A 12,000-nucleotide genomic window follows, 5' to 3' on the forward strand; every position below is an offset into this window, starting at 1 on the left:
AGACAGGCAGCCTCCAAACAAGCGAGTTTGCGAGGAGAGTTGAGCAAATACCAGGATGAGCGCAAACAGGGTCCAAAAAAGCAGGGTAAACAGATGAAGGCGCTCGCAGCGCAGACAAGTCAGAGGCTAATGGTAGCCCGGATTAATTCCGATGAGAAGGAACAGGATGAGGAAGATGAAATCCCTGTTTCCTATTCCCCCCATGGTCCAGTCCCAGGATCTAAGGCACGTTCCCGACACCAGGGCGCTATAAGGGAAACAAATGGGAGACCCCCTAGAGTTCATAAGACCCCACAACCATCAGCCCCTCAAGTCGAGGACGATGGAGATAGCAGCACAGACACCCCGGGGTTTCCACCCCCGATAGGTCCAGGTCAGAAAGTTTACCCTTCACTAGTGGAGTATCAGGCACCAGTGCAACGTGCGATAGAAACAAAGGAAGTGTTCCCCATGCGATGCGTGGGAATAGACGCAAACGGCGTGGCAGTAAGGCAACGTGTGCCTTGGAAAGAATCTGATTTAACGGCCATGCAAAAGAGGGTTCAGGAAATGTTGATCGACCAACCTTTGGATATAGTAATATTGCTCCGTCACTGGATTACAGAGGATGCCCCAGATTGGAGAGATATTTGTCATTTGGGAGCATCTATATTGCCACCAAAGGTATGGGCAAAGGCTAAAACCCTTTCATTATGGCCAATAGATGACCCCATGGCTCGGGTGCCACCCATGACCGGAAACGATTGGGACATTTTGAAAAATTTTCTCCTGACCAACATTGGCAATGCGCTCGCACCACCTGGAGGGCCAGATTGGGGAAGAATTGGGAACATAAAACAGAAAGCAGGAGAGACTATCGGCGATTACCGAGAGAGAATAGAAAAAGCAATAGCTCGATGGGGCGGGTTAGGATTAATCCAAGTCGAGGACCTACCCGCTCCCCTGGTGAACAATTACCTAGTAGAAGGGCTTCGGCCCGCATTAAAAAAACAAGTGCATGCCGTCCTTTTCGGTTGGAAAGGAATGGGGACCAATGAATTATGTGCAAAACTCGAACAATGTCCGGGCTCCTCTTCGGAGGAAAAAAAGGAAATTAAAGAAGAAATGTTGCAGATGTTAGTAAGGGAAAATTTGGCCCAGCAACAAAAAACAAGAACAATGGGGAGCAAGAAGAAACAAAAGGGGGCAAAAATAATGGGAAGTGACAGTGAGAGTGAGTCAAGCGATAACGAGACACTCGGTCTGACACTGCAGGCAGCTGTGATGCAAATACCCCGGGAACCACAAGGGCCTAGTGGGCCAGGGAATCAGACGTGGAAACAACCCCAACAACTTCAACAACCCCAGTGGGCTGCTCCACCATGTTCTGTGCTAGGTCCCCCGCCGGCCTATTGGCTACCACAAACACCCATGCCAGGATGGGCACCGCAATGGGGACCCTCAAATATGGGCCCCACCCCATGGGTTACCCCCAATTCGGGCATGCCATACGGGCCTTGTGCCCCAGTCCAACAAATGCCGAGGGGAGGGCAAGGGTGCCCACCCCCCTATAAAGGGGGGCGAAGGCTAAACCAACAAAACCAACAGGGAGGTCCAGGACAGGGACCCCCAGGGAGAGGGGCATGCTTTGAGTGTGGACAAATGGGCCACTGGAGACGGGATTGTCCAAATTGTCCAAGGGGACCACGAAGACCCCAGGGACAGCAAAGGCCGTCATATGGAAACGCCTATTGACGGGACGAATGCGGGCCGCCAAAGGAATGTCCATTGATAACAATGACCCCAGATGAGGAGCCGACCTTGACGTTAGATGTAAATGGACAACCACTAAAATTCTTGGTGGATACCGGTGCGACTCGCAGTTGTATCAATAAGGGACAACTACCATGGTTGGCACGCATGGCGCATCAAAATGGCCATGTGTGCCATAGGGGGGTGATGAGGCAGGTCACTTCCACCTGGGCAGCACCAGGCCTTTCGACTGTGGTTACCATGGTCTGTCGCTCGTGCGCTATATGTCAACGGCATAATAGGGGGGCACCCCCCAGACGCCGCCACAACGTGGGTCACCCGGCTCCCGTCGGGCCGTTCTGTCATATCCAGTTCGATTTTTTCAATTTACCGCCTTGTATGTCCTTTAAGCATGTATTGGTAGTGGTGGACATGTTCACCAAGTGGGTGGAGGCCTACCCATGCGTCAGGGCTGACGCTATAACGGTGGCCAAGTGCCTTTTGCGGCACTTTATATGTCGATTCGGTGTCCCGCAGAAAGTGTCATCCGATCAGGGCGGGCACTTCACAGGTGACGTCATTAAAGCCGTGTTAAAGGCCTTGGGAGTGATACAGTCGTTCCACTGTGTTTACTGCCCGCAATCGGCGGGACTTGTAGAACGAACGAATGGCACACTGAAAGGTAAGTTGGCAAAGATTTGCGACGAGACAGGCCTCAAGTGGCCGGAGGCCCTTCCGCTAGCGTTAATGAGCGTGCGCTCCACTCCAGGGCGCACCACTGGTCTCTCTCCGCACGAGATATTAATGGGTCGGCCCATGAGTTTGCCGGTATCGGCGCCAGTGGATATGGCAGCCCTTGAATTACCTATCATGGATGACATGCTTCTAAAGTTTTGCGTAGGTTTGTCCCATGTGGCACGCAGCATACATGAACGCGTTCGCGAGGCCCTGCCGGAGCCAGCAAGCAAGCCTATCCACACCTTCGAGGCAGGAGATTACGTGTTGGTGAAGCATTTCACCCGTAAGACTGCGCTCGAACCAAGATGGACGGGGCCATACCAAGTTCTTCTGATCACACCAACAGCGGTGTTTTGTGAGGGCAAGTCGTCCTGGGTACATGCCACACATTGTAAGTTGGCCATACCCACAAACACAGACACCTCAAACGCACCACCACAGATCGAGGATGCTGCACCACCGCCTGTTAGGGGTGGCAATCACACTTAGTTTAATATACCGCTTTGCCAGCACTGCACCTGCCGCGTCACGCCTCAAGTGGGGGGACACGAGGGCATGGGCGAACACGGAGACATATGCATATGGCGACCAAACCATTAAGGTCTACCGGCAGAGAGTTATCTGGGGCCAGGGGCTAAAACAGGTGTCTGCAACAGTTGCATGGGATGCTAAGAGAGGTATTAGAGGACATTGGATTGACTTTAAATTGAAATGAAAATTGAAAGGGTGGATTAGGAAAATGAATTTGTTCAAATAATCGTGGCATCTGTGGGATGCAACAATTTTGTGCCAAAATAGTGTATGGGAGCCGTCATCTGGGAAGCGTCGTTAAATGGCAGTAGGTTTAGACAGATATTGAAAGGGTTCGTGCAATGTCATTTTGGGGCTTATGGCTCGCCATTGTCTGTCTGCCAGTTAGGGTGGGCAGAGGGAAGAGGGAGTGATACTGCTCTGGCCTCTTGCACGGCAGAATTGAGTATTGCTGGTTTTACCCCTGTTCAAAATTGAGCTCTCGAGAGCTGATTAACATTAGGATGCATCTCTCAAGGGACCCCTGGGTGGTCTCGAGAGCTGAGGTGTGAAATATGATGACGTTGTCTTATGGACACTTTGTGAGTGATTAGACACGTGCCTGAAAGGGGAAATTGTATTCATAACTCATGTGAGTTGTGTCTGAAGAAAAGGTTTAAAAGGAAGTGTGAAGAAGGTCATGGAAAGTGCGAAGATGATAAAGGAAAGTCGAATTAGATGGATCATTTGTCAATGACAAGTGACTTTGCAAGGTTTGCTAAGAAAGGGAGGGGAAAAGATTATAAAAGTTGATGGAGAAGACAGGAAATAAAGAAAAGTGGTTAGTTATGGACTGTTGTTTTGTGATAAGAAGGTGATACAAGGGGTTGGCTTGCACTGGGGGGGAAATGGTTGGTAAATCATGTATTATTAGATGTAGGGAAGATGATTAAAAGGAAGGTATTTTCGGAAATTAGTGAAAGTAAATATGGCATTTGAATTTCCAGACACGACACAGGAAATGCGGCTATGAATAAGCCAACCATCTGAGAGATAAGGTAACTAAATGCCAATTAGTGGGACGGGGGGCTAGGAATTTGATCATGGTGTGTGTAAGAAAGTATTTTTCAGGATGGACGATGAAGAAACCGCCGTTGGAAAACCATGATCTTGACCACAGAGGCCGTCGATCTGAATGGGTCCTTCAACAAGGCAGATGTGACCAGCGCTTCAGAATTTTGTATTAAATTTTGTGATGATGACTGTGATACTTGTGTTAATCCCATGTGGGAACTGGCTACTGGCTGATGCCTGCATCGATGTTTGTGATGACTGTAATACTTGTGTTGAAATTCCCTTGCGTGGACTGGCTAACGCCTCTTATGTATTATGAATGATTGGCGAATAGATAGTTTCGCATTAGTAATGGAACGAATTGGCAGAAAAGGAAGGAGTATGTGGGGAAAACGATGAACCTATTGATGCTTGGGATTCTGATAATGATTATGATTTTAGTTGGGATGATTTAACCTGTGATTTAGAAAGTGTAGGTTCTTTTAAAAATCATTGCTATTATACCAGCAGTAAGGAGCGGATGGCAAAACATGTATCTGGGATATCCGGAAGAACCACCCTCACCACCACTTACACCACCCAGCAATCACATGTACAAAGCTTGATGGCATTTAACGTCGATTGTTTGCCCTGATTCGCGAGGACCTCGCCTGCATAAAGAGGGCCCATAATCTGGCTGGCAACTGGGTCGCACCTATGCCGCAGCGAGGGTGGATTCGGAATCTGGCGGGCGGCAGCAATCTCTTAAACCAGGCGCCGTCGTCGCGAATTATGGCTAACAATTCATACGTTGAATGTAGACGACCAGTTAGGGCCGATATCTTTCTTGAGCATGCGTGACGCTATGTCGTGCCAAGCATGTGACTAAATTGGGATGCTGACCACTGGGGTATACGGTGTCTTTCCAAGGAGTTGTCTTGTAAAGACAAAGGAAGGAACTGTCAGCCATTAAGGTTTAAACTAAATGACTCAATTGATCATAACATCTGAAATTATATATCGTGCTTCTGAAAACTGATTTGAACTCAACTGCAGACAGAGGTGAGTGGACAAAATGTGGTTTCGAGGCTCAACGTGCAGGGTGGATCCTTAGCCTAGTAAATTAGTCCTTGAATGAATGTGCCAAACAGTAGATAAAATGCTCTCGACCCACGTACAGGAAAAACATGTCATCCAAACGCCTCCTTCACAAAGGGAATAATTAATTATATATCTTCGTAGTGTTTAGTATGTCTCCTAAACCAAGGACGTATCCAATCTTCATCTACCATTTAGCCTAGTGTATAAGAATATTTACTTCGGCCTGCGCTCGGGTCTGATATGTTTAGATAGATAGCCAAAAAAAGCGTAGCCTATCATTATGCTTACATCTTGTTGTCTAAATTTGACCTTCTATAGGACGGGACAATGGGAGGTGTTGTCCTTATGGTCCAGTAGTGCTATGTCTTCAGCGCAGATTCTTGTCTAATATTTTGCTATAAATGAAATGCCTTTCCACTTATTTTTCAGCGAGTGTCTTGAGGAATTGTCCGCTGCGTGTAGGCGGTACATTCTCTAGCCTCGCTCCACACTGTGTGTGTATAATCGATTCTATTAAACATTTTTGCTCTGATTCTTCTTCTTCTTCCTTCCCTTGAGGTCTATGACCGAGACATACACACACACACACACACAAGTATATATATATATATATATATATATGAGCAACCGACAACTGTATGGTAACCGCAGCAGTACAGCAACTGCATCATTAATGGATAATCAGTTCGTTTAAACGCAAATAATTTCTGATTGACCTGTGCACCCACATTTAGCTCTTTTAAAAACTCTCCAGCAGCTTGCGTATGCGACCCACAGCCACTGCAGTTTCAAATACAACCACCATACTGAACCACGACCCTTCCCAAACTTTTTTTTCAATGTTAAGATCGACGAGTGAAGATTCTGGGATCGACCTGTCAATCCCGATTGCGAGGCTCTCGCTAAACGACAAGGTAGCAAGGTTAGCAAGTCCCAAAGGGTATGTGCAAAACGGGGAGTGGGGTATAAGTATATACAAAGATCTGATGGAGCACATCAACTGGTTCTGATGGATCTTTGTTGTGATTTTTTTTTCTTCTAGATGGCTCCTTGAACAATTTGCAGCTGAGTGAAGGGTGGCCCATGACCTGGAAGATTCTCTTAAAATGTCTAGTCTGGCACAGACTCATCACAGTAAAGCAAGGGGTTGATTTTTCTATTACTGGTGGCCTATTGCACAAAGTTGCAAACATTTTACTCACCGCATGATATAAAGAGAGCGCCGTTTGAGCAGCGTATCCATTTGTTCAGCCGTTCCTTCGTGTACGAAACGCATGACGCAGGTGGACAGCAAGCTGAGGCCAGCGATGGTGTTCCCACAGAACTGCATCGACACCAGAGCATCTTAGCTGATACCAACATTGCTTATTAACTCGGAAAATTCCTTCCTTATGTCTAAAGCAGAGCGTAATAGAGCCGATGATACAAAAGGCAGGAATGGTCTTGTACCTGTTGAAGCACCTTTTCACTCCATCCATTAGTCATCTACTACTTCTTTAATGGCCACAATTATTCCGACGTGCTTGTGGGGTTGACCGGGGGAAGCTTGTCCCAAATCTTCCACGAACCAGTCCTGACGACGTTCAATTAAGGTTAGGCCAGGAATATTGAATTTTGGCCATGGTGCTGGCGATAGCTCATCTGCTCTTCATGAAGGACACCATGAGATCTTTAACATCCACCAAATAATGCCAGCACATGGGACGCCCATTTAACGTCAGAGGGACGGCACACACTGACGAATCGCCCTGCCTGTGACCCACCAGGATGACAGTTTACAGCTGGGATGAGATTCAAATCCAAGCCAGACAGCTTAGAGGTGAGTGTGCATACCTCTAGGTCGAGACCATCCTGTCGGGCCCCCCTTTAGTCATTTACTTACAAAGAAGAAATGGGTGAATGAATGAATGTCACCTTGATGCTGTCGACATGTGGTTTGATGTACCCATGAGCATCCAAATCTAGGATGTGGATCAGAGGGCTGACTTCACTTCCTGTTCCAAATGCTGTCTCACAAACTCTATGCAACAGGGAGGCAGCCTCAGCACTCCATTTCTCCCGCTCTATCTCACGATAGCCATGGATAGCCTAAGAGAAGAAAATCCTAATTAGTTTATACAGATCGGTTGCAGGGCAGTGTAAATTGGCCACAGGCTTTTACTTTCTTAAAGGATATCAAAGCTTATGGAACAGCAGAACAAAAGTGTCAACAGACAGTGTGGCGAAGGAAATAGGGACAAGAATGTAAGTGAGGATGAACCACAGTACGAATAGTTTCAGTTGAAAGGGGGAAGGTTCTCAATCGGTGTCGTAAAATTGGGACACCATGAGGTAGGCAACACATGTGAAGGTCCTGGAGAGAAAAGGCAAGAGACAACAGATTCGGGAAGTTCTATATGTGAGAGAAAATGTGACTCGGGGTGGGGGGTGAATGGAGGTGACCAACGAGTTTAGACTTGGTGACAGTCACAAGGCAAGTCTGATAGAATGTGTGTGACAGTTAGAAAGACAGGTGAGGACAGCAAGAGCAAGCCGAAAATAGACCTAATAGAGGGGTCAATATATGGTTGAACCCCCAAAAAATTGATACAAAAGGTTTTTCAATGGATTATGGTACCATTGGGCATGCTAAATAACATACTAAAAATATAGTAACATCTGACTTCCGGAAAGGGGTCATTTTCAAGATGGCGTCCAAGATGGCCGCCGGGAGCTTAAAATGGCCATATCTCAATTATTATTCAACCTAGAAAGGTGTTTTTGGTGTCTAACCCTGGGTTTTAGGGCTCAAGGAATCCAATTGAATCAATAAAATTACCATCAGTTAATTATTTATTGACAAGTCCAAGATGGCATCCCAAGATGACATCCTGATCCACTAAAATGGCTCTGTCGAATAGTAGTCAACCTAGAGAGATATTTTCAGTGTGTATACCTAGGTTTAAGGCACCCAGGAAATCATCAAAATTACTTAAATAAGCACAAAGTAATCAGGTAATCCAGTAAGCCAGGTTTACCAGTCCATTAGGCATTTGTTGTCTTATACAGTTAGTCGCTATTCATCGTCATCCTCCGACTCACCAGCTAATGAACCAAGTGTGTGTTTCAGATTGGAGATAAGAGTGTAATGTGTCTACACCACTGCCACCTGTGACTCCAGTCCACAGTATTCAGTGATCATTACAGACAAAGGTTTGTACAAAGCTTGAGAGGTTATGGCAAGGGACAGACTATTTTATATTGGGGAGGGTATGACTGACTATCATACCCTCCCCAATACATATGCTGACTTCACCATCCAGCATTATGGTTCAGCTACGACCATTGTCTTTGATGGCTATGAGGAAGGGCCGTCCATTAAAGACAACACGCATCAGAGAAGAGGACACAATATTCATCCCATTGTCAGCTTCACTGCTGAGACAAAGTTCTCAGGCAAGAAGGAGGAGGTCCTGTCAAGAGATATCAATAAACAGAGACTGATCGGGATGATAAGTGATGAACTGAGAGAAAGGTATTGCACTGTGGTCAATGCACCTGGAGATGCTGACGTAGATATAGTAAAGGCTGCAGTGGAGGCATCTCTTCTACACACCACTACACTGATTGGAGAAGATACTGATCTCCTTGTCTTACTCCTTTACTTGCGCAGGGAGACAGTAAGAGCCTTTATTTCAGATCAGACAAGTCCAAAGCTGATGGCAGTTTTAAAGTGTATGACATCAACTGTCTAAAAGAAATCCTCGGACATGACATGTGTTCTCAGTTGATATTCATCCATGCCATGACTGGTTGTGACACGACTTCTCGGATTTTTGGTGTTGGCAAAAATACTGCTTTCCAGAAGCTTGTAAAAGGAGAGCCTGTCCTTCGGTCTTGTGCCAACACATTCACCATCCCAAACCAGACCACAGAGGTGATTGATGACTTTGGATGCCGATTAATGGCTATCCTCTTTGGTGGCAAGTGCAAAGATTCCCTTGCAACAATGCGATATAACACCTTCAGCAAGAATGGTTGTCTCTGCTTCGTCTTTTGTAACACCCGAGCGTCTGCCCCCAACTAAATCTGCTACCATACTTCACTGTCGTAGAGCGTACTACCAGATCATGGTGTGGATGGGAAAAGAAGAGGGTATGGATGCCATGAAATGGGGGTGGAGCCTGCAGGATAATCAGTTTGTCCCACTTATGTCAAGAATGAACGCTGCTCCAGACAATCTCTTGAAGGTCATTCATTGTAACTGCTCCACTGCCTGCAAGACACTCCGCTGCTCTTGTAGAAGATATGGACTACCATGTACTACTGCCTGTGGACCGTGCCAACTTGAAGAATGTGACAATCCACATACCAAGTTTCTTCCAGAGGAGTCGGAGGATGACGATGAATAGCGACTAACTGTATAAGACAACAAATGCCTAATGGGCTGGTAAACCTGGCTTACTGGATTACCTGATTACTTTGTGCTTATTTAAGTAATTTTGATGATTTCCTGGGTGCCTTAAACCTAGGTATACACACTGAAAAAATCTCTCTAGGTTGACTGCTATTCGACAGAGCCATTTTAGTGGATCAGGATGTCACCTTGGGATGCCATCTTGGACTTGTCAATAAATAATTAACTGATGGTAATTTTATTGATTCAATTGGATTCCTTGGGCCCTAAAACCTAGGGTTAGACACCAAAACCACCTTTCTAGGTTGAATAATAATTGAGATATGGCCATTTTAAGCTCCCGGCGGCCATCTTGGACGCCATCTTGAAAACGACCCATTTCCGGAAGTCAGATGTTACTAGATTTTTAGTATGTTATTTAGCATGCCCAATGGTACCAGAATCCATTGAAAAACCTTTATCAATTTTTCTGGGGTTAGGTGAGTTTTTTGTCGTATATTGACCCTTCTATAAAGACTGCAACGCCACTAACTTGCTCATGGTAAACAAAAAGCTGACCTTCACATTCAGACTTTTGGCCTAAGATGCTGATGACAAGGTGGGCCTTAAACGTCATTGCTTTAAGGGTGGCAAGATGGAAAGCAGTAGCAGTGGTCTACTATGGAGAAGCATATTCCATGAGACTTCAGAAAAGCCTTGAGGGTGGCACAGCTACTCCCTCCCTCATATTGTAGGCCTCCAACTTCAGAGGACAGCAAAGTGAGGGATCCTCCAGTAGCCTCTGAATCTCCTGACATTATTTGTCTCGTGTAAACTTTTCTTGCATGCAGAAGGTTGGAAACTCATGTATTTTCCAATGCAGCACCTGGCTTTGGAGGCTCGCTTGGCGATATGATCTGCCCAATAAAGATGAAAGCTGATGGCGAGTCCCAGGAGCTCCAGAGATGAGAGGGTAACCACAGAAATAAACTGTTGTAGGGTTTGCCAGCTGCTTGTTATGGAGATACAAATTGAGGATTGTTTCTTTCCTGCATTACAGGACATTACAGGATGATGAACAGTTGCTTATTTTCACAAGATCTGCAGAGAGGGATGCTGCTGCAGCGTAATTGGCAGTGGGAGACTTTGAAGGTAGGAGGAGGGAGAGGGGAGTTATGGTCAATGAGGAACTATCCTGCACAGAGTTGAGTTATACACAATGTGGTGCAAAGTACAGGGTTTCCACAAATTACCATTCCAAATTCAAATCATAATAATAAAAAAACGATGAAATGGGATATCACAATGTGGTTTGCTGCATGTGAAAGAATATTCCTCAAAGTTTTATTTACATTTTTTTTTGGTTCCAGGAGTCTCCTGATACACGGTAGATGACATTTGCTGCATATGGTGCCCCCACAAGAAACAGCGCAATGTGTTTCCTGGTTTATAAAGACAAAATCATCTACATGGGTTCAACAACGCTTCAGGATGATCTATGGAAGAAAGCCAAGCACGAGTGGTGAGGATGTTGAACACACTTGTGAGTCGTTCGAGCGCAGTCTCTATGAGTCCTTTAGGACTGCCACCATGGAGCTGCAGCTACACTGCTCAACAGTACATGAAGTGCTGCACACGCGATTGCAGCTGTACACATGGAAAGTTCACTTAAACCTGACGACTGCATGCGATGAATCACATTTTCAGTGGATATTTTGGAATGCTGAGACGGAGATGACGGATTCCCATGACGCGTGCTCTTCTCAAATGAGTTAACCTTCCATGTTTTGGGAAAGTTAACAGACATAATATCATGATTTGGGGCTCTGAGCCTCCACATGAGGTCTGAGAACTTGAGCATGACAGCCAAAAAGTTAACGTGTTGTGCGGCCTCATGCATCACCGAGTCATTGGGCCATTCTTCTCTGCTGAAGCCACTATAAAGTCTGACAATTATTAGCTGAATATGTTGGAGAACCTTGTACTCCCGCAATTGGTGGATCTGATGGAAAGAGGTCATTTACCAACAATACAGAGCTCCCCCACACTGGAGTCTTATAGTGCACAATTTCTTCAATGAACACTTCAATGATTGATGGATTGGGTGCGACGATCCGAAACTGTGGGCACCACGTTTGCTGGACATAACGCCTCTGGATGTTTTTTCATATGGTTATGTGGAGGACCTGGTGTACCGAACGAAGCTTACCGATATTGCAAATCTGAGGAATAAGATAAGGGCTGCAATCAAGACCATAAGTGTATAAATGCTGAACATTGATGAATGTGACACACATTGACGGCTCAACCTGCCTGTGAAACACTGGGATGACAGTTTATGGCTGGATCGGGATTCAAATCCAGGCTGCACAGCTTAGAGGTGAGTGTGCCCTGTTGCAATTGTTGATTCCATGCTTTATTTTTGATTAGGAGAAAGGTGACATATAACATGGATTATCAATGATTGCCAATGTTGCTCGCTCATTTACATG

General features: G+C 45.8%; 1 protein-coding gene across 1 annotated transcript in view; it reads right to left on the reverse strand.

The window, feature by feature from the left end:
- LOC144888152 (alpha-ketoglutarate-dependent dioxygenase alkB homolog 7, mitochondrial-like) overlaps positions 1 to 11,528 on the reverse strand; it is a 15,494-nt gene extending 3,966 nt beyond the window's left edge. Inside the window, exons 1-3 of the mRNA XM_078769219.1 lie at positions 11,130 to 11,528; positions 7,048 to 7,221; positions 6,336 to 6,457 (exon numbers count right to left, since the gene is read on the reverse strand). Of these exons, the coding sequence (XP_078625345.1) occupies positions 6,336 to 6,457; positions 7,048 to 7,221; positions 11,130 to 11,528 (695 nt within the window). The remainder of the gene's footprint in view (positions 1 to 6,335; positions 6,458 to 7,047; positions 7,222 to 11,129) is intronic.
- Positions 11,529 to 12,000: the final 472 nt, after the last annotated feature.

The sequence above is a fragment of the Myxine glutinosa genome, unplaced genomic scaffold (assembly GCF_964187855.1).
Source record: "Myxine glutinosa unplaced genomic scaffold, kmMyxGlut1.1 SCAFFOLD_1698, whole genome shotgun sequence".
Lineage (NCBI taxonomy): Eukaryota > Metazoa > Chordata > Myxini > Myxiniformes > Myxinidae > Myxine > Myxine glutinosa.